Source organism: Miniopterus natalensis, chromosome 9 (genome assembly GCF_054644295.1).
Source record: "Miniopterus natalensis isolate mMinNat1 chromosome 9, mMinNat1.hap1, whole genome shotgun sequence".
Classification (NCBI taxonomy): domain Eukaryota; kingdom Metazoa; phylum Chordata; class Mammalia; order Chiroptera; family Miniopteridae; genus Miniopterus; species Miniopterus natalensis.
Genome location: NC_142089.1, coordinates 39,807,431 through 39,833,473, shown reverse-complemented (window position 1 = coordinate 39,833,473; position 26,043 = coordinate 39,807,431). Strand labels below are relative to the sequence as shown.

The following is a 26,043-nucleotide window of genomic DNA, read 5'->3' as shown; positions in this document are numbered from 1 at the left end:
CCTGGGTCCGTGCCCTGGCCAGGAACCTAGCCCACAGCCTCTCGGTGCATGGGATGGTGCTCCAGCCAAGTGAGCCACACAGCCACGGCCGTCATATTTCTGTTTCCTTTGCACTAAGGAATCTTGTTAGTTAGTAAAATGAAGAATCCACCCAGTCCATCTGTTTCCTTCAGTCATTCAAAAGATTTTATACAGGGCAAACGTAAAACTTGCTGAAGTGCAACGTTGTGCCACATTTTGCATGGGGGCATCTGTACCCATTTTCTTGAGTGAAATATCATAGTTGTCATCCAGGAATCCATAATGCCTAAAAGGTTTAGGAACCACTCAGTTTTTAAATCAGGTCCATGTATTGTTTAAATACATATTAAAAATCAAACTATCAAGGGTATCTACGGTGAAAGGTAAGTCTCCCAATCCTAATCCTTACCCAGAGTCAACCACTATTATCAGCTTTTTATATCTTTCCAAAGATAGCTTATGCATGTGTTTATAAGTATTTATAGTAATAATATACCATCCCTCCATTTTCACATAAATAATTCACGATAAGCACCATACCACCACTAGCTTTGTTCACTTGGTAGTTTATTTTGAGATCCATCCATATTAACACACAAGTACAGGTTATTTGGTTAATGAACATACCAAAACTGAAGGCATCCTACGACAGATATTTAGGTTGTCACCAATGTCTTGCTATTTATAAATAATGCTGAAAATAAACATCCTTGAAGCTATACCTTTAGGCAAGAAATCCAGCATAGAATTGCTCAATTGAAAAGTATAAAGACTGCTAAACTACCCTCCGAGGGGTGCCCATTTTATACTCTCAACAACACTTATTTCTTACATACTCAATACAAGATTGTCAAATTTTCCCTTTGTTATCTGACCAGTGAAAAATAGTAACTCGTGGCTTCCGTTTGTGTGGCCTGTTATGAATGAAAGAACCTCTGATTTCAGAGGTTATCCTCACGACGACTTAGTCATGGCAACAAAAGGCATCATCAAAACTGGAACAATAACAGAATTCAGCTAAGGACAAACTATTTCCAGAACCCCAGCGTGCCCACAGGCCCCACTCACCGTCCAGCAGCCAGTGCTGACCCCGCCGGTTCTCCAGCTCCGACACCATCAGGCGCGTGATCACGTGGTCTGGAACCAGGAGCCCCTTCTCTATGTACTGCTTTGCCATATCACCAACTTCTGTCAGAGACAGGAGAAAGGCGACACTCAAAAAAAAGCTTCCAAAAAACTAAAAGCTTACAAACTCTTTAATGACAGTTGCCTTCTCTCCCGTTCCTCCCGGCTGGTATGGGGGGAAAGGTTATAGGTAGATGTTTTTAGAGTGATGTTTTAAATACTGGCTTCAATAATGGTGGCACTGTCTCTCTTTTGTCTCCCCCCTCCCCCCAAAATTATAAAAGCAGCCCCTGAAGATACACACAGACAGAAATAAAAATAGAAGAGAATATAAATTAGACATAAAGTGAAAATAAGAATAGGAAACAACGCTGGAGTCCAGAGAGACGGTGGGACACAAAAGGCCGGGAAGGAAGCCCTGGCGACTTCCCGAAGGGGAGCCACAGGCTGGATGCTGAGACCCCCCAGTTTATGGTAACAAGGAAATGTGATCAACTACGCGGCTCACGGGACACAGACGACTGAAGGAAGCTGAGAAGCACCACCATTCCTTAGAGGCCAAAGGAAAAACATTTCCGCTGCTCTTCTACAAAGAACGCTGGGTAATACAAACAGCGGCTCTATTTCTTCTCAGGAGCCTCAGTATATGCCAATGGCACCTGCTGACATGACTAACAGAAGCTCAGTGTCACCAGCAGAATGCCACGTTCATAAAAGGATGAGAATTTTTTTTTTTTTTCAAAGAAAAATATGCTTCTATCTTAATTGAAAGTAACAATTCCTTATTTGTGGAAGTTCTAAGTTGGGTTCAGCAGAACAAATTATCAGTTTAAATTGGTTAAATTTCTAGGAACTGAATTTTTTAAAACCAAGATTAAGTCCTCTGCTCTCCAAGGAACTGACAGTGGACCATTCAGAACCACATTCTTGACAAGCCAATTAAGTTCTTTCAGCTGTTGTTGTTAATTCTCACATGAGAATATTTTTTCCATTAATTTTTAAAACAATTTTTTTAAAGAGAGTGGAAGGGAGAGGAGGGAAGGGAGAGGGAAAGAGAGAGAAAAACATTAATGTGAGAGAGACACACTGATTGGTGGCCAATGCTCTAACCACTGAACCACACTGACCAGGGCCCAGTTAAGTTCTTATGAAAACATAAAGCAGAATTATATTTCTAGGGGGTGAAAAAAAAGCTCAAGAATCACTTTTCCCCCACTTTCACCTTGAATTTAAGGTAGAGCCTTTCCTTCCCAAGACTGAGTCTACACTCCTAACCCCAACTTCAACACTGAAATATGAGCTGTGAAGAGCTCCGTATCATTCGATTACTACTACTGGGCAAAAGTAGCTCAGTCAGGCCCATGACGCAGGTTCAGTAACTCGCTGAAAGAAACAGAACACAAAAGACAACAAACCACATTCCAAAATGTGGCTGAACATGAATGTGAAAAACCCATTGGTTCAACAAGTATTTTTACTGCGTACTATGTAACAGGTAATAGTCTACCGACGTGGCAGTAAAGAAAATGTTGCTGATATTTAAGCAATCTTACTTTCCTTAAGAGCAACACTAACAATCATTAACAAGTACATACTATGTCCCAGACACTGTGCTTTAAGCATTATACGTATCATTTCATTTAATCCTCATAGATCCTCACCTTCACCTGAGAGGTAATAGCCATTTTTTTATGACAGCTTTATTGAGATATAACACACACCACAACATTCACCATTTTGAAATGTACAACTCAGTGGTTTTTAATACATTCTCAGTGTTATTCAATCACCACCACTATCTAATTCCAGAACATTTTTATTACCCCAGAAAGAAACCCTATACCCACTGGCAGTCACTCCCCATTTCCTCCTTTCTCTAGCCTCTGGCAACTACTAACCTACATTCTGTCTTTATAGACTGTCCTATCCTGCACATCTCATATAAACAGAATCACACGATATGTGGTACTTTGTGTCTGGTTCCTTCACTTAGCAGAATGATTTCAAGGTTCATTCATGTTGTACAACATATCAGTACTTCATTCGTTTTTGTGGCTGATATATCGATATATATTTTTGTACAGATATATCACATTTTGTTTAGCCATTTGTCCATTGATGAACATCTGGGCTGTTTCCACTTTGGGGCTATTATGCATAATGATGCACTGAACATTCATGTACAAGTCTTTGTGTGAACATACGCTTCCAGTTCTCCTGGGTAATACCTGTAGAGTATGTATGTTTTATATCTGAAAAATGCCTGGAGTAACTGACAAGTTCGGTCCTGTCCTACTCTGCAATGGTCACACCAACCAGCCCCAGGGCTTTGTTCTTAAGGTGGATATAAACAACAAATACACACCTTCCAAGGTGAGAGGCCAGATGTGAATGGCTCCACACATCCCATGTGGAAACAGTAGAAGAGTAGAGAATGCCTTTTTTGGAAGAGAGAAGACCCAGCGAAGGACATGATAACAATTTACCCATGACCAGATATTTGACACATGGAAAAGGCGTTATTTTATTCAAAACCCAGGATTTACAATTAGGACTAGTAGTGGGAATTACAAGTGGAAAGAAAATGTTTCCTAAGGAAATGTTTGAATGGAGACTGTCTAGGAAGGGATACTATAGAGGGATTCTGACAACTGGACTCAGAATTGGGCAACATAATTTTCCAACTATTTTTGGCAGCCGTGGCTTTTCTTTGGAGCAGGACAGGCATGTCCTCGATCTGATACAAAATCAAACTTCTACCACATCTCTCAATCCCCACAATGAAAACCTGGAAAGGCCAACAGCCAGAGCAAAATGGATTTAACAATATATTTTCATCTGAACGAAGACCTCACTGCAACAGCAAACAGAAATAAAACATGGTTCAGAAGTAGAGGCCCATTCCCGAAAACATGACCTTCACCTGCCCATGTCAGTTTGCTTGGAAGAAAAGCAGTATCATTAAGTGCTAATGCTAGCACGTTTAGATGCAAACACGGCTGCTCCAATTTCTCAAGTAGAATTCCAAAGAAAGGCTGTAGACAAACACACGTTGTCTTTTTGTTCTCATCGCTTATAAACTGAGGGCAAACTGGATACGGAAGACAGAGCTGAACAAGTGTCCTCAAAGCAGCAAATTCCCCATGCCTAGCCAAATGGCCAGAAACAGATAACAACTCAATGTTCTTCTCATTGTTCAGACCAGGAAATGCTGAGAGCCCTGTAAAAGAGCTTGATTCCCTCGTAAGGGCTTAGAGCTAGGAGAAACCAGTGCCACTCCCAGTATAGTCCTTTCTTCAAAAGGTCATTGAAAATGCCAAAACACACGCATGCACACGTGCACCATACGAGGTGTGGTCAAAATGAACTGTAGCTTTGTGATTCTGCCAACTACAAGTTCTTTATCTGCCATTCTTAAGAATATTTTGGCACTGAATTAACTACTGGAAAAAAATTACTAAAACAAAGAAAAGCTTCATTCTATAAACCGTTTACACCTGATATCACTTTGATGAATCTCTTCTGGTTAAGAAAATAAGCTTTAGAACAGCTGGTGTGGCTCAGCGGTTGAGCATCGATCTAGGATGATCCAGGAGATGGAGGTTTGATTCCCGGGCAGGGCACAGGCCCGGGTTGCGGGTTCGATCCCCAGCAGGGGGCGTGCAGGAGGCAGCCGACCCATGTTTCTCTCTATTGATGTGTTTCTATCTCTCTGGCTCTCTCCTTCCCCCTCTCTCTAAAATCAATAAAAATGTATTTTTAAAAAATATATTGGTTAAAAACTGGATACCAAGGAACTTTAGAGGTGAAAATTATGGAAGAAACTCCTAAATTAGGGCATTTTGGCACTTAACGACTCATTTCAGATGTCCAGTACCCACCCTTTAGTTGGCCTTGCTTAAAGGCAGGTTTTCTTTTCCTTCACACCAAAAAGACATGGTCTTAAAGCACTCCATGACACCTGCTATTGGTAGGTATGAAGAAAATTCTGAGACTGATGTAATGGTCAAGAATATATATTTTAGAGCCATACTTCCTGGGTTTAAATCCTGACATTGTCACTTAAAGGCTTTCAAGACCTTGGTCCCATTGTGTTTTTTTGCCTCAGTTTCTCCATCTATAAATTGGTAATAATACCGCCTAGGGTTGTTTTCAAAGTTGTACAGGGTTAATATGTGTAAAGGACTTGGAATAATGCCTCTTTGCAAATTTCACTCAAGGATATGGAGATAGGAAGTATTTGCTCCTACATGCCTGGTGTTGTTCTAAGGTGTTTATATACATGGACCCATTTAATCCTCATAAATATCTATGAGGTCAATGTTATTTTCCCCATTTCATAAGTAAGTCAACTGAAGCCAAAGTATTTCAGCTAATAAATGGTGGAGCTGGAACTCAAACTCAAGCAGGCTGGCACCATTTTCTTAACCACTCGTTACACTACACTGTCTCTCAATGTTTGTGAACATTTCCTTGAACAAAAGCACTTTGAATGTTAGAGTACATGTGTAATTTGTGATTTATAAGAAATATACATATGGTCCAAATGGGGCTCAGAGCTCCCAAAACCCTTGGAATTTCCTGAGTGGTAAGAGCAATGGAAGTATCTTTCACTATAATATTTGGTGGTCTCCTGTCCTTAGTTCCTGAAAACGTTCCAGAGCCCTAAAAGTGAAACAGTGTCTTATCATTTATAATAATCTCCTTTCCACAAGTGGGTTATATTAATGAGGTGACTGCTGGAAAGCACCTAAGGGTGGGTACTGGTGCCAGACGAACCACGAACAAAAGGGTATACTTTCACTCCCACCCCCTGGCTTCCTAGAAGGGGAGAGGGGTTGGAAGTTGACTCAATCACCAATGGTCAATGAGTTCATCAATCATGCCTAGGTAATGAGGTCTTTATAAAAACCCAAAAAAGGGGGATTCTGACTTTCCAGGCTGGGGAACCACAACACTTCAATGTGTCAGGTCCCAAACTCCATGAGGGCAGAAGCTCCTTTGTGCAGGACCTTACCTTCTGTATCTCTTTATCTGACTGTTGATTTGTATCCTTTAATATCCATTGTAAAAAACTGGGAATCTATGTAACACTTAAGAGAACTCAGGGTTCATGATATTTATAAACTTAATTTATTAGATTTATATGAATTACTTAGTGAAGTTGGTCAGTCAGGCAATTGAATTACTCTAAAAGGAAATAAAATACATTAAACTTGTAAATGCATGGTAAAAAAAATAATAAAAAATAAAAAATAAAAATAAAAATAAAACAAAAAACTGGTAATCTAATAAGTAGATGGGTTTCCTGAATTCTGTGAGCTGCTCTAGCAACAGAACCTGAAGAAGAAGTCATGGGAACCTCTGATTTATAGTCAGTAGGTCAGAAGCATAGGTGACCACCTGGGCTGACCATTAGCATCTGAACTAGAGGGTAGATTTGTAGGACTGAGCCCTTAACCTATGGGATCTGACCCTGTCTCCAGATAGACAAACTCCTCCTCTCCCTCCTCTAATCCATTGTCCAACAACTTCCAGAGGAACTTCCCCAAACACAAGTGAGCATAAGTCACTTCCTCCTCCAACACCAACAAATGCATTCCCTGGCCTACAGGATGACATGGAAACTCCTTAGGCTGGCATTCAGAATCACTCTGATTTCGCCCGGAAGCGCTCCTCAAACCTTACCTCCCACACAGTTCCTTTATTGCCCAACCCTTGACCCTTTCGCTGTGCCAGGCACAAGTTGAGTAAGACTGTGGTCCCTTCCCTCAAGCAGTGTACAGACTCATGGAGGAAAAGTAGGTCAGGAGATAGGCAGTGCTCTGACAGTGATGTGGCCAGGACAGGGACACAGAGGTGGACACCTTAATCCAAGCTCAAACCACAGGAAAGCTTCCTGCCCTGGAGCTGGGCTTTGAAGGGCTAGCAAAAGTTGGCTGGAAGAGTCACCCTTCAAGTACGACATGTACCAACCACCTCACAGCCATGCATTTTCCACTTCCTTCAGAGAAGCAATCTCCTCTCTTCTGTATTCCACCAGAACCTGGGCTGAGGTTAGTCCATAGGTGCCTCTGTACAGATTAGAAAAAATATGTCTCCCGTGGAAGATGCCATTCCCCCAGGCTGACTCAGCTGTATGCCAGGAAACAGCTTGAGAGACAGAACCAAGGCTGGACTGCAGGCCCCCCCACACACATCCTCAGCCAGGTGCCCTCCCACATCCCACGAAGGTCAGTCTGTACAACCACATGTGGTCGTGCCTCTACCTACATCTCACTCTTCTTGTTAAGTGGAGGTTTACATACCATCCATACCAGATTATAATCCCCTTGAGGCCAGAGACTCTTATTTTAAGGATCGACAAGCCACTCTACTTGAGATACTATCTAAAAATAACTTGAGATAAAGATACTACTAAAGATACTAGCATATCTTCAGGCTCTCCCTCTTCCTGTCCCCAAGGTCCTACAAATTATTAGAGGAGCCTCTTCTCACTACATCCCTCTCATATCTTGTATCTACTGTACTGTTCAACAGTCCTGATAATCATAGTTGTGACTTTAAGGCAATTAAAACTCAAAAATGCCTTCTTATCCACACAGTAAGGATTATGAGCAACAATGTTTCCTTTCAATGTTATCTTACATTCTAATTTGTGGCCAAGCCTTAAATAACTGAGTAAAATAAATTACTGAATTAAGCAACATCCTATTATATGATCAGTCTACATAAATGAACATTTAGTTCTCACAACCATTGCTTCAGTCTATTCAAGCTGGTGAGGAAAGATCATTACCACAGGTTGCATTTGGATCCCAAGCCTGACCTCCTAACAAGAAAGGATCTGTTCCTACAAGTGGATGCTTGCTCCTCTTGAAGCTATCTGACATTTCTAAACACCCACAAACTGTGTATGAGTCAACTTTTCAAGATTTCTGAGCTTAAGAGTCCAAAATAGTCTCTAACAAAAGCAGCAGAAAGTTTAGCATGAAGGAAACAACTTACTTCCAAACTAACACTGTAGGTCCCTGAAAGTCACCCCAAGTGAGGGGTTATACTAGACTAGATCACCCCAAAAATATGCTGCCTGTCTTTGAGCCATCTCTTCTTCTGGTGTCTGTGTGACACAGATAATCTTTACTCTAAAGGTTTTCTTTTTTTTTTTTTAATATATCTTTTTATTGATTTCAGAGAGAGGAAGGGAGAGGGAGAGGGAGCGAGTCATTGATCGGCTGCCTCCTGCAAGGCCCCGATGGGGATCCAGCCTGCAACCTGGGCATATGCCCTGACAGGGAATCGAACCTCAACCTCCTAGATCCTAAGGTCGATGCTCAACCGCTGAGCCACACCTGACCGGGCACTCTAAAGGTTTCTGATAAATCACAAGACTTTAGGGATTGCAAACTATTTCTAAAGAGGGTAACAAAGATAGCTTTATAATTTATTTAATATAAAATAATACACTTTGAAACTATAAAGTAAGACTTTACTCCTATTCGCTCTTCGAATCTTTGGACATCATCAGGCTAAGATCCCCATGGGGTCAAGTCACTGATCACGCATCTCTCCTGAGGAAACGTGACTTCGCACAGAGTACACCTGTCTTCAAAACCTTTCTTTTGCTATTAGTCTTAGGGTACAATATTTAGCTCATCATAAGGACAATTATTATAGGTGTATTAGCCAAAGGAAATTATAGCTAAAATTATTTGAATCTGTGACCTATATTATTATTAAGTCAAAAGAAGGTGAATAGAAAAAAATTTTTCTTGTAACCTAGATTTGAACCCAAATTTATGTAAAGTACAAATGTGCATCTCTTTACCACTATTAACTGTGAGATTAAAAATGAAATTATGATGTGATTTCTTTTTTTATTAAGGTTAATTGACAGATAACATTAAATTAGTTTCAGGTGTACAACATAATGATTTGATATTTGTATTATCAAGTGTGGAATGATCGCCACAATAGGTATAGTTAAGATCCGTCACCATACATAGTTACAAATTATTTTTTCTTGTGATAACTTTTAAGATCTACTCTCTTAGCAATTTTCAAATATACAACAGAGTATTATTAACTATAGTCATCATGCTGTATATTATATCCCCATGATTTATTTATTTTATAACTGGAAGTTTATACCTTTTAACCCCCTTCACCCACTGTGCCCACCCCCACCATTCCCCACCTCTGGCAACCACCAATTTGTTCTCTGTATCTATGAGCTTTGTTTTTTGTTTTGTTTTTTTAGATTCTACATATAAGTGACATCAGACAGCTGATTTATTCTTGATATCTGCCTTTGATCATGGGAAAACACTCTTTTAAAAACACTGGAATGGCTTCATAATGAGGCAAAGATTCAGCGTGATAACAAGGAATTACCATCAGGCTGGGAACCGAGTCTTAGTTCTCAGTGCTGCCTCTGAGTGACGGCCCACAGGACTGAACACATCAGTGTACTTCACGTATTGTGGCCTCAAGCTTCCTCCTCGGCATGAGGGGGCTGGACCCTTCTAGCTGTCATCTGAGAGGTGGAATTCCAATGTCCTGCATCTGGCTTTGTGGCCATGTGGGCTTCCCCGGGATGCCTCAAGCTACACTAGTGTCATTTTAACCACCGAATTTCTATCTCTGTGGTGAGGTGAGGGACCTCAGAGATCAAGGAGAGTCTCCCCGCTTTCATGGACAGCCAAGGCACGGATCATTAAACCCATTCTAGATGTGAGGAGTGGTATCCAGACCAGAATTCAGACCAGAATCGTCTGTTGATATTCTGTCTGTCATAGCTTGCCTGGGAGACTTTCTGGGAAAAGGGACCAATAAATGCTTTGCTAGGCCTCTCTGCTCTTTTCTCTTTAGCCAGACTGGATATTTACACTCAGTCTAATTTTGTAACTCTGGGTCCAGAAACGTGTTGGCAGTGGGTGTGTTTCTGTAATAGCCAAGATAAAAATATGCATGGACAAAAGCCATGATGGCTTTGGGTAGGGGATGGGCCAGCATTACTGAGAAGATGATCCAGTATCTAAGCACAAAGGATATCCAGCAGATTCTTCATCATAAGCTTTCTCATTCCTCCAACAGATGCGTTATTATCTGACCCTCCGCACTGATTCAAAGAATAAAACAGGGCAGTAATCTCATTTTAAGACTTTAAATAAATCATGAAAGAAAAAGATGTTGGGGTTACATAAGCCAAAAAAATATTGGATGTCCTACGTCAGGAGTATTTTCTTGGCCCAGAATAGGAACACATGCACTTAAAGCACACCAGGAACATCTGGTGTAGGACCATGTGCTGCCTTATATAAGCAGCAAAGGAGAAAAAGCAGATTGGGATGCAGGCAACAGAAGCTGGGCAAGGGAACAAATGGGAAAAGGCAAGTAATCTGAAAGGTCTGCCAAAATTATAGATGAGTTTTAGAGACCCAAAATGTTTAGCCATCTCCTCAAGCCCACGTTCTGCACGTCTGCCTTGGTATCCACCATACCAGGCACTTTCAGCTTCAAATCTCTTGAGCTCTCCAGATTTTCTCTGCCTCCCCCATAACCTTATCACAACCCAATTACCAGTCCCATTCAGAGGATAGGGAGGAATTTCACTTTCAAAGCAACATGAAAAGAAATTCCTTCCCACTGCAGAAGGCCCGGGGTGTAGAACTGGCTGCGCCAGGCACCTTTTCAGCTGCCTCTCTGTGCAGGATCTTGGCCGCAGATCAGCACCAGGGAAGCTGCTGTTTCCTCCAGTGCCATCTGCTCAAACAGGATGGACTGCTACTGCTGCCCACGGGGGACTCTCCTCCCTCCCTTCCCCCTCGCCCCTCAGTCTCTGGCAGGGCTCTCTGGTGGAGAACCACAACATGGACACCAAAATGTGCCATGCTCACCAGCCTCCCCAGGCTGGTGGCAGGCTGTCCTGCAAACAAAGGGAAAGGGGATACAAATAGCTGATGCTAACACTTTTCTGACAGGGCTCCCAGTGGGGTCATAAGGTCCACTGAGTAAGGTGACATGCAGTCACCCTTTAACACCAAACAAGAATAATAATAGAATTTCTGGCTATTTATCCAAATAATTTGAAAACATTAACTTGAAAAGAGATATGTACCCCCATGTTCATGGCAGCATTGTTTACAAGAGCCAAGTTATGGTCAAGCTGAGCATTTACAGGGACAGGAGAGTTATCTAAGGTTCAGTGTGGTGATGTGGCACCCCAGGCAGGAACAGGTCCATCTTGGGCTGAGAAATTTATTTCAACACTCTTATGGGTTACATTTTTCAAAATTAAACAAAATAAATAACTAAATAAAACACTGGGCCATGCCTTACTCTAACCCCTTGTGTGCGTTATCTCATTTAATTCTTACAACACTAAGAGGGCAGTACATTATTCTTGGTTTGCAGTGGAAGAGATGGAGATATGAAGCGCTTGAGCAACTTGCTGGCCGGCCTCCCAGACAGTGCCATCCTAGAGGCTGCACCCTTCACACATGCCCTATGGCGGGGTGTCCTCCCTGCCTCCAAAGCATTCCTCCACTTCCTCAAGCAATTAATTAGTCTCTTCCTCCCAGTTCCTCCCACACTGGAATGCTTTGTTCAACCACCTGCCCTCTCCCCTTCTGAGCACCTCAACAGCGCATTTGTTCAGGTGAGTGAATTAAACTAAGCCTCAGGGAGCTAAGGATACCTTCAATAGTTTTTAAGTTGATAAGTAAATAAACAAAGGTGGGATTTTTTTTTGAAAAAGGAAGAAAGAAAAACAAAATAAAATGTAGCAAAAAATAATAATAATAACCCTTGACACATGAGGGTCTATCCTAGGCAAAGGGAAACTAAGTCTTAATAACACGCCTCTCTTTCTTAGATACCTGAAAGGAAATAAGACACTTTAAAATTTTTAATCAGGTTAAAACACTCACACTAAAGTTTTAAAGCATCAGTCTATGCTTTGTTCCAGGTCCTTTGCTTGGGGAAAGCAATCTAATAAATTTTGAGCTCAGTAAAGGTGAGGCTAGGGTTTATTTTGGGGTTGGTAGTAAAGAGGTAAACTGTTCTGGATAAGAAAATAACAGGTATTGGAGGATTGAAATCTGGGAGACAGAAAAAGAGCAAATTCTCCAGAAGGGAAAAAAACAGGGTAACAAACTGAACACTAAGCTGCGGGAGGGGCGGGCAGGGCTAGAGGAGTGTGTAGGGGAAGACTGGCAGGTCGTAGGGCAGAGTGTCTCACGTGCCATGGCAAGATGTGGCTGCCTGTGCCAGACTCTAACCCCTCGCACCCACAAACCCTCAATACAATCACCTCCTGCAGGTAGCGTCCAACACGGGGTGAAGGAATGCAGCAAAGCGCAGCCCTTACAAGGCTGGCAAGGAGAAGCGAGGAATTCCAGGGAAGCATGAAGTCCGAGGAGGCGGTGAGGGAGAGGTGTATGGATGGGGAGGGGGGTAGGCTGCCATGTACCCACCGAGCAGCTGATGAGGACCCAAGTCTCTCTAATTCCATAGATAATGCTAGAGGACCAGCCAAGTGCCACAGACTGTCACCCAGTGTCACCAACCACTCCCACTGGGAGAGCACACCTGTTCCCACGCAGTGCAATCAATCCCATGCGACACCTCGTAATGACTCAAAGCCAACCACCGGGATTTTGGTTTGCAGATCTCAAACTCAGCCCAGGCTGGCCCCGGAGCAGACGCAGTGCGAAGAGCAGAAAGCACTGGATTTCACCTTGCGACGCGGGAAGTCCTACCTCACCAACTACTCTACAGACGAGCTGCTAAATTACCCAAGAGGAAACATTAAACCCTGCCCATTAAACCAAGGATCACTCTGGGGGCAAGGCAATCTACGCGCACAGTTGCCTCTATTCACTATGAGTTCCTAGATGTTTGAGGCTGTTTCCCTCACAGATCAAACTGCACTGGCCCCTTGATTTCAACCTCCAAGCTTATTCTGTACTCAAATTTCTACATCTTCTTCTGCTACGTACTGTTATCCCAAATAGCACAGACATGAAACTGAATGCTCCACTAGATACACTAATTTTAGACTCACTTTAAAACTTTCACTCTTTCTCCACCTGCCAAATGAAAGGAGGAAAACAAAGAGGCATATACAGTTCAGCTGCCACAGCTGCTCTCTAAAAATTGGTACAAAGAAGGTGACATACATTCTTTTTGAGACAAGAATTTCCCATTCTTTTTTTTCTTTTTTTTTAATGCTAATCCAGAAGATAACTGGGGTCTTTAGGAATAACCAAACTCACCCTGGCCGGCGTGGCTCCGTTGGTTGGGCGTTGGTCGTCCTGTGTACCAAAAGGGTACGGGTTTGATCCCTGGCCAGGGCACATGCCCGGGCTGTGGGCTCCATCCCCAGAAGGGGGCGCACAGGAGGCAGCCGATGGATGTTCCACTCTCACATTGATGTTTCTCTCTCTCGGTCCCTCTCCATTCCTCTCTCTCTAAAAATCAATAAAAATACTTGGGGAAAAAATCAAACTCATGCAGTTGAGTCACCTCACCATGGCAAGGCAGTAATGTCTGGCAGCCATCAACAAAATAAATTTATGTCTTAAATTCATTCCATTTCTTAAGTACGTAATCGAATTCCACTACTTTGCAATCTAAAAACAAAAGGATAAAATGTTCAGATAAATTTAAATCTAATCAAAGCCAATGATAACTGCTATGGAGATTATCAATTTATTCATGTGCACCTATTTTACACAAAGCATCCACATCGTTCATGTGAGAGAGAACAACTATTTCTACTACTTTGTGCAGAAAGTATAATTGGATAAATTTGTGTCAAAAAGAAAAAAGATGAAAAGGAGGGAGAGAAGGAGGGGCAAGGAAAAGGGCGGGGGAGAGAGAGAGAGAGGCCACTGCAATAGGGGTAATGCCCCAACAGATAACAGCTGCCCTGCCTTGTGTAACACTAGAACTGCCAAGAATAAAGCTTTAAAAAATTGATTCTGCAATGTTTTTTCTGCCTTTCACAGGACACTAATTATGAAACAGATTTCTAAGACATGTTTATAATCAGGCCTATATAACTAAAAGCAAATTGGAGTAGAACCAGCTTTACAGAAAGATTCTATCATCATAATTTAACTTCTAGAAACACCACTTCCCACCCCCTACCCCCAGTGAGTGGGTTTCTGGCTTCTATCACTTAGAACATCTCGAGCCGACTAACAGTAGTTCCAGCTATGGCTCAGCCACCATCTGTGGCTGTCTTTCACAATCCTGGCCATCAAGGACAAGCAATATTTCAGTGCTATTTGGCTTGGCTAGGTTCCTCTAGACATAAGCTAAGTGTTCCCATTTTTTATTCTCTGGGGTTTGAGCTCCAGCAGTGTTTGAAACATGACATTCAGAACCTAAAACTGAACTTGATTATAAGATTTGGACTGGTACTCTGAGACAACTAATAGAAATATCTATGTGTGTGTGGGGGGGGGGAATCCTTCCACTAGGTTCTTAAAGTTTATTTCCTCTACAAAATATCATTGCAATTGAGGTGCAAAGTCAGTCACCAGAAAATATGCCTTTTGGGATATTCATCATTTTAAGCTGGTTATTTTCAAGAAATGAACAACCAGGAAAAACCACTGACTTTCCCTCTAACTGCCAAAAAGGAATTTAGACAGAAGACCTGCTCCAGGGAGGGAACTATTATCATAGATAACTGTAGTTTAATATGAATAAAGTGTGACAGACAGGGAGGAACCTAAGAAGTCTTCCCTGTGCCCCATTGTCAAGATGGTCTAGCAAACACTTATTTACCAAATACTTGGTTTTCAATCTCCATGTGAATTGCCTGCTGGTCCCTTGAAGTCCCAAATCACAACCCTTGCCCACCCTCTCCTTAGCTTAAGATGGCATACAAGCCTTTAACTGCCCCATCTGTCCTTGGGTCCCATATTCTTAGGGAACCTCCATATGTACATATGCAATAAATTTGGTCACTTTCTCCTGTCAATCTGACTCATGTTAATTTTATTGAGTCCAGCCAGAAGAACATAGATGGGAAGCTGGAAATCCACCACCAACAACAAACACTGACGCACTGGCATGCTACTGTGGTAGGCAGTTAGATAGTCATGAGCAGAGCCAGGATGATGGGCCAGTTACAGAACGTCACCAGGACAGAATGTCCCAGACACCTACTAGTGAAAAAGAACTGGTAGAGCAGATACTGGAAATATTTAAGACCTCACCTCTGAGACCCCCCCTCTTCACCCTAGAATGGCAGGTATTGGAGATAAGTATTGTTATTCAGGACCTCGCCCCTAAGACAGTCTCTACCCTAGAATGCCTCTGGTCAAGCAGGTCAGATTCTCCTGATCTTTTCCCTCCTGGCATGTAGTTAGTCATGTGGTAGCCCCCCACCCTTAGAGAACAAAGGGGCTGGAGGAAAGCTCCACCTAACCTCCATACAAGGACAGAAGATTATTGGACAGGCCCTGATAGGTCAGCTTAAAGAAGAAAGCAGTTAACCCCCTCTCTGAGGGGTTAAAAGGAGCCCTAGCCCACTCCCCACTAGAAATTTCTCATAGAGTATACTTTCTTTTTGCTTTCCCAATAAATCTTCTCTAGTGAGTTGGGAGTCTTGGCTCTGAATTCTTTCTTAGCCAGAACTCAAGTAATGAGGTTGCTGAACCCAGGTCAGACACTTGGTGTCCTTCCCACCACCTACAATACTACTAGGGTGAGATGAGTGAGGTACTTACCTTGGGCAAAAAAACAAAGAGGGCAGGGGTGAAGGGGACACCTCTAGTAATCAAGACAAGTAATATTTTGATGCAATATTTTAAAGTATCAAAATTTTTTTTAAAAAAATGAAAATTTTAAATAAAGCCCCTCCAGTGTTGCTCAGTGAATGAGCATTGACCCATGAACCAGGAGGTCATGGTTTGATTCCCAGTCAGGGTACTTGCCCAGGTTGCAGGTTAGATCCCCAGCAGGAGGTGTGCAGGAGGCAGCCAAGCAATGATTCTTTCTCATCACTGATGTTTCTATCTCTCTTTCTCCCTCTCCTTTCCTCTCTCTGAAGTCAATAAAAACTTTTTTTTTTTAATTTTAAAAAATAAAGACAGGATCCAATCCTGCACTTGTACAACTCACTGAAGTTACCCTAATCTCAGTCCTATTGGATCTGGTCTTTATTAAAAATGTTGGTATTAAAAGCTATGGTACATTTACATGGTGAAATGCTACTTGGAAATCTCACCCTTCGTGACAGCATGGATGGACCTAGAGAGTATTACGCTAAGTGAAATAAGCCAGTCAGAGAAAGACAAGTACCATATGATTTCACTCATATGAGGAATCTAATGAACATAATAAACCAACAAACAAAATAAAATAGAAACAGACTCATAGATAGAGAGAACAAACTGACAACTGTCAGAGGGAAGGGGGGTTGGGGGTCTGGGTGAAAAAGATAAAGGGATTAAGCAAAAACAAAACAAAAAACTCATAGACAACAGTACAGTGATTACCAGAGGGAAAGGAGGGTCGGGGAAGGTAGAAGGGGGTATAGGGGGGATAAATGGTGATAGAAGGAGACTTGACTTGGGGTGGGGAACACACAATACAATATATAGATGATGTATTATAGTATTATACACCTGAAACCTATGTAATTTTATTAGCCAATGTCACCCCAATAAGTTCAATAAAAATTAAAAATTTTAAATTAAAAAAAATAAAACGTTGGTATTTTGTTCACTTTATTGCATTAAATTGCCACTTATCTTAATTATTGAGTCTGGGGGGAGGGTGTTGGTGGCCCCTTAAATATTTCACTCAAGGAGACTACCCTCGGCCTGCCTCAACCCTGCTACCACACATTAACTTAACACTCACAGGAAACCCTAAGAGGTAGCTCTACAGTTACTCTCATTTGTGAGTAAACAAAAACCGTGAGCTACTTTGCCTAAAATCACAAAGCTGGGGTGGCCAAGTCCGATTCCAAACCCAGCTATGTGGCTCAGAGCCCATGCTCTAAGATAGCATACTTAACCTCTCAGAGCTCTGCATCACTAAGGCATTCAGCATTAATCTATATACTCTTGAATTTTAACAAACAATATGTGGAAAACAATCCAAATAAACTATAATTAATGACAATTTGGGCAAATTTAGTCTTGACTTGTTCATCACTGATCAATGTCCTACAACGTTTAGACTATGAGTTAACTCCACCAAACTCCTGGAATTTTTCTAATTTCTGAAATCTTTAGCCATCCTAACCCTTGGAATTAGCCAAGGCAGAGACAGGATATCTGGATCCTCACTTAAAAGGACAGGACTACAGATTTGAGTAACCTGGAGTAGCTGGTGACAGTAATTAGGTTCTGAGATTACCTGGGTACATACCCTCAAATACGGTGTTAGGAGGCTAATTGAGCTACAGTGTACATTGCAGGACAATGTTCATAAATACTCCCAAATAATGTGTTCATTTACAAAAAGCACAGAATTTAGAAATAAATCCACTTCAGCTACAGTGGTCTCTCCACATTGAGCCAGATGTTAGTGGCGGTGGACATTGCAGTTTAAAAGGGTCATGACAAAACAAGCTAAAAAAGAGTCTAGAAATGCTATCATGGGAAGAATGGTGGAGGGAACTAGGGCTATTTTTCTTGCAGAAAAAAAGACAACTTAAAAGTCTTTAGTTGCAGAAAATAGCACCTATTTTCAATTATCTGAAGAACTAGTGGATTTAATTTATGAGACTCCAAAAGACTGAAGTTGGACAAGTGGATCACAGTTTATGGGTAACAGTTTCAAGGAGCTGGCTTTCATCTCAGTATAAGGAAAAAAATCCTCCAACAATTAGACCTGTCCAGCAATGAAAGAGCCTGATCCAGGAGGCAAGTTGGCTGTCAGCAGCTATAGAAAGGATTCGGCACAGAATGGCCACTTGGACTAAAGGACTTAAAATCCCTTCCAATTCTAAGGCATTAAGAAATGGAACAAATCATTAAACTTAACACATTCATTGTTATGCATAGTGTTTAGTTCCTAAAAACCCTAGAAAACTAAAACAAAGCCATGAGCTTAATGGAAAGGAGGTCTTACACTCTCATTTATTCCAAGCTAGATTCTTGATTTTTTAAGATTACTAAATCACTGAAGTAATGCAAGTTAAAAATCAATCTCCCTTTTGGAAAAAACAAAATATGTCCTGAGACAGTAATTATAGCTACAATTTAAGAAAATTTGGAAACTACTCATATATGCAATCAATATTTTATAGCTATCCTACAAATGACATTGGCTATTCTTACAAAGATCTATATGTATCATGTAGGGAAAAAAAATACAGAAACAGTTGAGTTAGAATTTAGGAAAACAAAGCATAGTGGAAGTCGAAAAGACCTTTGGAAAATCTATCCAATCAGACAAACAGATAAAGTCCAAAAATGGTCCATCTTAATGATGAAACAATTTTTAAAAAGCAATTTTGCATTCAGGGAGTCTTCCAAAAGAGGTACACATGTAACTTTAATGTAAATATTTTTGTTTGGACAGGAATGGAAACAAGACACACTGAAAGGAAAATAGAACATAAAACAGTGAGCGAGTGCGTATAGCCTTTGCTACACTCACATAAGCGCATAGCCTAAATCCCACTGGATTGTGACTCTATTCGATGCACCACATTCACTGGGGAAGATTTTAAATGAAATCAAAGCATTAGGATTCCAGGGCAGGGAACAAACCACAGACAGAAGCCTCCTACTCGCCAGACATTGTACAGAGATGACCCCATGTGACCCTCCCAATAACCCACAAAAAAGGAAACCGAGTTAATTAACTTCTCCGAAAATTTACAAAGCCAGTAAGAAGTTCAGCCAGAGGTATGTCTGACTCCAAAGCCCAACTGTATTTTCTCTGTGCCATATAGCCAACTCCTGCGTCTACCACTTGCTATGCCAAAACCCACTGGATGCTTCCACCTGGAACTTCCCACAAATATGCAGGTCTGTTACACTCCTTACCCTCTCCAACTCGGGCTGCCCTCTTTCGGTTAAATCGGACCACTTTTCCACCCAATCATTGAAGTCTAACCCTTCAAACATCTGCAGTTGGCTCTGCCTTTCCCACCATTCCCACACACAATCATAGTAAGTCTGCCATCATCTCTACCTCAGCTCCTCCCAAATCCCCTTCTTCCTCTGACTTTTACCCTGTGCCCGATCTAAACTACTGTGACACAACCTTAGCTGTGCTCCACTTTCTCTCCACTACAATCCACACCACTAAAGGAGTCTCAGGAAGGCACTGACTCTCACAGACTTCCTATTTATAAACTCAATCTGGAATTACGCATGTAAGCCCCAAGGGGCATTTCCAACTTCATGCATATAATTCCTCCGACTCTTTGGTGTCAATCAAAATATGCTTAATTTTAATTACCTACTCCCAGATATGATATGACCCCTCCATCAAAAACACCCTGCTCCCACTTTTCCACCTTCCAGAACCTTACCTATCCTTCAAGGCTCAGTTTTAATGCCTCTTTCATTTAATGCCTCTTTATAGCTTTCATTTATTCTTTCATGCAGAGGTGTAACAGACAACTATTAAGCACTTACTGTAGGTTAGACACTGGAGATACAAAAATGAACTCAAGAGATTATATAAGTAACTTCTCTCTTCACTGTTCTTAATAAAACTGTTTTTCATTCATTTTTATAGTACTCAGTATATTCTACATTGTAAAACAATTAATTGGGCATATGTATTACCTCATCAATTCCTTAAATATGGAGGTCATTTTTTATTCCCATTAAGAGGATGCTATTGGAATACACTGACTTAACAAGTACTTACTGACATTTAAATCTATTCATTTGTCTGTGGATATTGTAACACCCTTTAAACTGTTTTCCCTGGTTTCACTGTAGAACCTTCCAATTCAGTTTCCAAATAGCCTGAGTGATCTATTAAAAATGTAAATCAGATTGTCAGGCCCATATTTAAAAACAATGGCTTCACCTTGGAATAGGCAATGGTTTATTATCTGTGACACCAAACACACAAGCAACAAAAGAAAAAATGTATAAACTGGGCTTCATCAAAATTAAAAACATTTGTGCTTCCAAGGACTTCATCAAGAAAAGTAAAATGGCAACCCTTAGAATGGGAGAAAATACATGCAATTCATATATCTAATAAAGGACTTGTACCCAAAATATATAAAGAACTCAACAATAAAGGGCAAATGAAACCATTAAAAGGATTTGAATAGATATTTCTCCAAATATATACAAATGGTCAATAGCACATGAAAAGACATCATTAATTCTTAGAAGTAAGAAATGCAAATCAAAATCACAATGAGATACCACTTCACAACCACTAGGTGGCTAAAATGAAAAAGACAGACAATAAGTGTGGACAAGGTTGTAAAGAGGATTGGAACCTCATTCGCTTCCACTGGGAATGTAAAACGGTGCAGCTGTTTTGAAAAACAGTTGGCAGTTCCTCAAAATGTTAAGCATAGTATTACCATACAACTCAGCAATTCCACTCCTAGGAATGTACCCAAGAGAAATGAAAATATATCCACACAAAAACTTGTATACTAATGTTCACTGCAGGGAACAACGCAGGTGAAAATGTGGTATATCCATACAATCGAATATTACCTGGCAATAAATAGGAATTAAGTATTGATACATATTATAACACAAGTGAACCTTGAAAACATGCTGAAAGAAGCCGGATACAAAAAGTTACATACTATATAAGTCCATTTATATTAAATATCCAGAATAAACAAAGCCATACAGTCAGTAGATTGGTGATTACGAGGGGCTGGAAGGAGGGGAGAATGGGGAATGATTGCTAATGGGTACATGGTTTCTTTCTGAAATTAGACAGTGATGATGGATGCATAACTCTACAAAATGTGCTAAAACCACTGATTTATGCACTGTAAAAGGATAAATTGCACTGCATGCAAGTTATGTCTTAGTAAAGCTGTTATACATAAAAACAAACAAAAACAACAAAATCTCAGTCACTCCCCATCAGTTATATTGAAGCTCAACCTTCTGCCTCAAGGCCCTATGCCTACCTTTCCAGCCTCCTCTTCTATCATCTCCTCCTCACAGTGCTCCAGAGACACCTGCTTCCTCTCCTCTCCACCGGTGGAAAGCTCATTCCTACATCAGGTTCTTTCCACATGCTGTTCCCTCTGTCCCCAAATCTTCACATATCTCCTACCGTCATTCAGAGCTCAGTTTACACATCACGTCAGAGAGACCTTCTCCAGCTCCGCAATCTAAGGCAGTCTTCCCGGTCACTATCCGTCACTGCCTTGTTGTATTTTCTTCACAGTACTTATCCAAGATATAAGGTAGAAGGCATAAGGAATACAAGGTTATCTTGACTGTTTTTCCCTTGTGTATAGCGCATCTTCCCTCCTGCCATGTAAGCTATCAAAACATTTGTTGAGCTGAACTGACACTAATGGATTTACTATTCAGATGGCAACAGGCTAAAACTGAAGTTATGAAATCGATCGTCTTACAAGGAGGTGATAATGAATACCATGTTATAAGTACAGATTAGAAACAAGAGAAATTTCAGAGAAGAAAATGACATGTAGCTGCAACAGCTGTGGAAAAAGCTTCACAGAAGTGATGAGACTGAAAATAGACTTTGAGAGATTAGTAGGTGTGAAAGGTGGAGAAAGGCACATCGGAACAATGCCCTCCCCCTCCTGGTCCGTGGCTTTAACTCTTCGCCCACACACATACACCCCATGATTCACGAGAACACAATACAGAACCGAGAACTTGAACCTGAGACTGTATGTGCCTCGTGGGTAGAGGCTGAGTTTAACTTTTGGATGCCACCCTATACCTAATGCAGGCATCGAAACAGCTGTCACATGGCTAACGAAATACCAAGTTCAGGTATTATTCCAGCACTCTTACCATTATGATAAAAAGCAATTTCTACCTCCTCACAATTACATATGGCTTTTCTATTTTAGAACTTTTTGGTCATTTTTTTAAGGGGGGAGGAGGAAGTCAGTGTTTCCTTTTTTAGATTTTTTTTAATGTTTTAGGGACAAACCAACAAACCATATACCTCTAGCCTGCCCTTACAGAACCCACTGAATCTCAGTGCACTTGTGAACTAAGCTGCAGTAATTCCCTGCTGCCCACTGTTCCAGGGTGGCACTTATGAGACACGAAGTGGATATTTCACTCGTTACTGGAGTCCCTGAATGGCAGGATGACAAAATGGGAAGTTTTATCCCTAGCTGTGCAGTCCCAAGTTTGAATGCTAGCTTCTCTATCAACTGGCTCTTTGACCTACGGCAAGTAACTCAACCTCTCTGGGGCCATTTCTGTATTTTTAAAGTGATGTGGTGACAACTGCTCTATAGATCTGTGTGTGGACTAAAGGGTAATATGCATATGAGCCAGTATGGGCCAAGCACACACGTGACCCACTGCAAATGTTAGCTATAATCGCCAAGTCACGAGAATTCCAAAAAGGGCCAGCGTCACAGGTTGCTGGTCAAGAAGAAAGTGCTGAAGGACAGAAAACAGTTGATTTCTAGATTCTTGGCAATTTGATGAGCAGGAGTGACTCTGCATTATTTCAATACTATCACTCTCATTGGCTAAATAAGGGATGCTTGACCTGTCATTTAACTAGTATAAAAATTCTTGTCATTTAACTAGTATAAGAATTCTTAGAATTTAGAAGTAAAACTGTTAAAATATAACATCAGTGATCTACTTGGACTTCGTGAAGCTATACAAATGAGACCTTCTGTACCATGTCTTAAAGACCAACCTGCAAACTAAACTGCAAGTGCTGGTGAAGGCGGGGGGGGGGGGGCGGGGGCACAGAGTAATCCAAAGCCTTTACTACCTGCTCATGCTTTAAAAAAAAAAATCTAGTTTGCTGAAAGACAACACACGGCTGATATATCTGACCCACTGTGAAAGCATACTGTCCAAAAAACTTTACAAGACAAACATAATTTCCAAGCCCTTAAATCTTCTCATGGCCCACACAGAGTGCTGAAGGGTAGACTAGCATAATGTAATACCCTTTAACAATTTACTTGGTAGATTTTAAAGGAAACAGGCAATTCAATATGTCCTTTATAATGGATGGATTTATAGCTAATAGTTTTATGATCAGCTGCCATCACTTGAGTTCCAGGAAGTTTGAAGCTTAAATGTTTCATAAACTCTGGTGGCACAGTGTCTGTGTGTGCCTTAAAGATAAACACAAGTAATGGAAGCTGGAAAAGGTGATATGGAGCAGAGAGTATAACCCTTTTCCTCTGATACCACTCTAGCTCACCTGCAGTCACTTGGCACAGCATCCCAAAGATCAACTTTTAGAAGGTAAATCTGAATGTCAGTCCTATTTTAAAACCCTTCAATAGCTTTCCAATGCTATTAAAAAAAAAAAAAAAAAAAAAAAGATCCAGTCTTTTCTAGGACCCTTATGGCTCTATTTGTTCATCTCTCTCACCTGACCTCTTTCCACATTCCCGTTGCTCACTAGGATCCAAAAATACTGCCTTTCTTTCTGTTCCTCAAACAAGCTGTGCTTGTTTTCACCTTAGAGCCTTGGCACTTGCTTCTTCCTCTGATCCCAGGTCATTACATGTTCATTCCTACCGCAACTCATCTCCCAGAGAGGCCTTTCCTAATCACGCCACGTACGATAGCCACCTTAGCTCTCATTGCTAACTCACCCCTTCATTTCCTTCGTGGCGTGTTCCTCTGTCTAATACTGCCCGTTTGTTCCATATGGACTCACCTGTCCTCTCAATCATCCCCTCACCTCCCCGGGGACTCGCATTTCTAAGAACAAAGGGATATATGAGTAGGTAGTCAAAAAATATCTGCTGAATAAATGGAATATTATAGAAATTAAAAATGCTTTTAAAGAGTCCTGGCCGTGTGGCTCAGTTGGTGGGAACACTGTCCCATACACGAAAGGTTGCGGGTTGATTCCAGGTCAGGGCACATACCGAGGTTGCGGGTTTGACCCCCAGTCGGAGATGTACGAAGGCAACTAACCAATGTTTCTCTTTCACATCGATGTTTCTTTCTCTCTCAATAAAATCAATGAAAACATCCTCAGGTGAGTATTTTTAAAAATGCTTTTGAAGAAGCTTTGAAAGCACAGAAAAAATTACCACAATACCACTCTAGATATATACCACAATATATCTAAGTGGGGGGGCAAAATTTATCAACTTATATAACCCCAAGTTAATTTGTTGGGGGTAGCAGGGCAAAGACACAGGAAAGAAAAAAATAAAATAACTTATTAGAATTTTCAAGTGTCAGGGTGGTATTATGGGTAATTTTTATTGCCTCTTCAATTTCTTCCACAGTTTCACATTTTCAAAATTAAAGGCATGACTTTAATCAGAAAAAGCTACTTTTTAAAAAATGACTGCACTGAAAGAATGCTCAGATTCAGCAGTTCCTGTGGATAAGGCAGACCTACTGTCGTAGAACACTTTATTCGAGTCACAAATAGCTCTCTGCAAATGTGTGAAAACCTTCAAAGAAACCAGAAAAAGAGATAACAGGATGTGGAATGGACCTGCAGACTGAAGAGATGCCTCAGAACTGGCCTGACTCCTTGACCTGGGCTACATCCCTAGTCTCACCAAGCTAGAGAAAGAATGGAATATAGCATATTCTAGAAATCCAGTAACAAGCCAAGATCCTGTAGGGTCTACACAAAGGTTAACTATACAGAGTTGTTTTAGATACATTGTTGAACTCTATCTCATGTCTCTCTAACACAGATTCTCTATCCCCCAATTTTCAGAAGTTTTCACTTACATAAGAAAAGACACACATTTATACTTCATGAGAACCCCCCCTAAAAAAACCACCAAAACCCTGAGCCCTCTGAACTAGGTCATCTTTTCAGAGAAGACAGACTCAGACCATAGTCTAATTTGAAATGCTAGTCCTGTCTGCAAACCCCAGCAAGAGCTGCAGTTAATAATTAAGAGCAGAATCAGGTTTGTTCTTCAACATCTTTTCTCTCAGCCAAGTCCAGGATGCTTCAAAATGAACATTTCCTAACTTTCCTGCACTTGAGATATAGATCCAGTACAGAGAATGTGATTTTTAAAATATATATATAATATATATATATCTTTATTGACTTCAGAGAGAGGAAGGGAGAAGGAGAGAAAGTCATTGATCAGCTGCCTCCCAACCCCCCCCACCCCACCCCCACCGGAGATCAAGCCCACAGCCCAGGCATGTGCCCTGACCTGGAATCGAACCAAGATCTCCTGGATCATAGGTCGATGCTCAACTGCTGAGCCACGCTGGCCAGGCAAAAGAATATGATTTTTAAAAACACCACTATCTGTCTAACCCTGAACACAGGATTCTCACATCCTTCGGAGGAAGGTTTCAGTCACCCATCACTCAACAAAGAAAGCTTTGTAAGTTTCAATGGGACTCACTACTGAGCCTGTTCCAGGGTAGATGATGAGGAGACCTCTGCTCTTGTCTTCTTGAGGGAAAGATTTCAATCAAGAGACAAAGTGTACAAAAGCAAGCAAGAATTTATTGGCCGCAGCAAAAATATACTTAGGACAGTGAGACAAGGAAGGGCACAGAAGAAGCAACAGGAGAGCCTAGGCTGGGCTGCTTTGGCTCACGGGGAAGTCAGAGAAAAGGGGGCCTTGGAGAGAGGTTCAGGGGGTTAGCCCAGGGCAACCTGCCTCTGCCCATTGCTCCCCTGGTTGCAAGTCTCATAGGGTCCCTTAGAGGTTAGGGGATATGTGCCTGTTGGGGAAGGAGAGGGGGAAGGGACTGGCATGGGCTGGGCCATTTACTATTA

General features: G+C 41.3%; 1 protein-coding gene across 1 annotated transcript in view; it reads right to left on the bottom strand.

Moving 5' to 3' along the window:
- AK4 (adenylate kinase 4) overlaps positions 1-26,043 on the bottom strand; it is a 59,757-nt gene that overhangs the window by 22,995 nt on the left and 10,719 nt on the right. Inside the window, exon 2 of the mRNA XM_087820497.1 lies at positions 1,090-1,209. Within this exon, the coding sequence (XP_087676623.1) occupies positions 1,090-1,209 (120 nt within the window). The remainder of the gene's footprint in view (positions 1-1,089; positions 1,210-26,043) is intronic.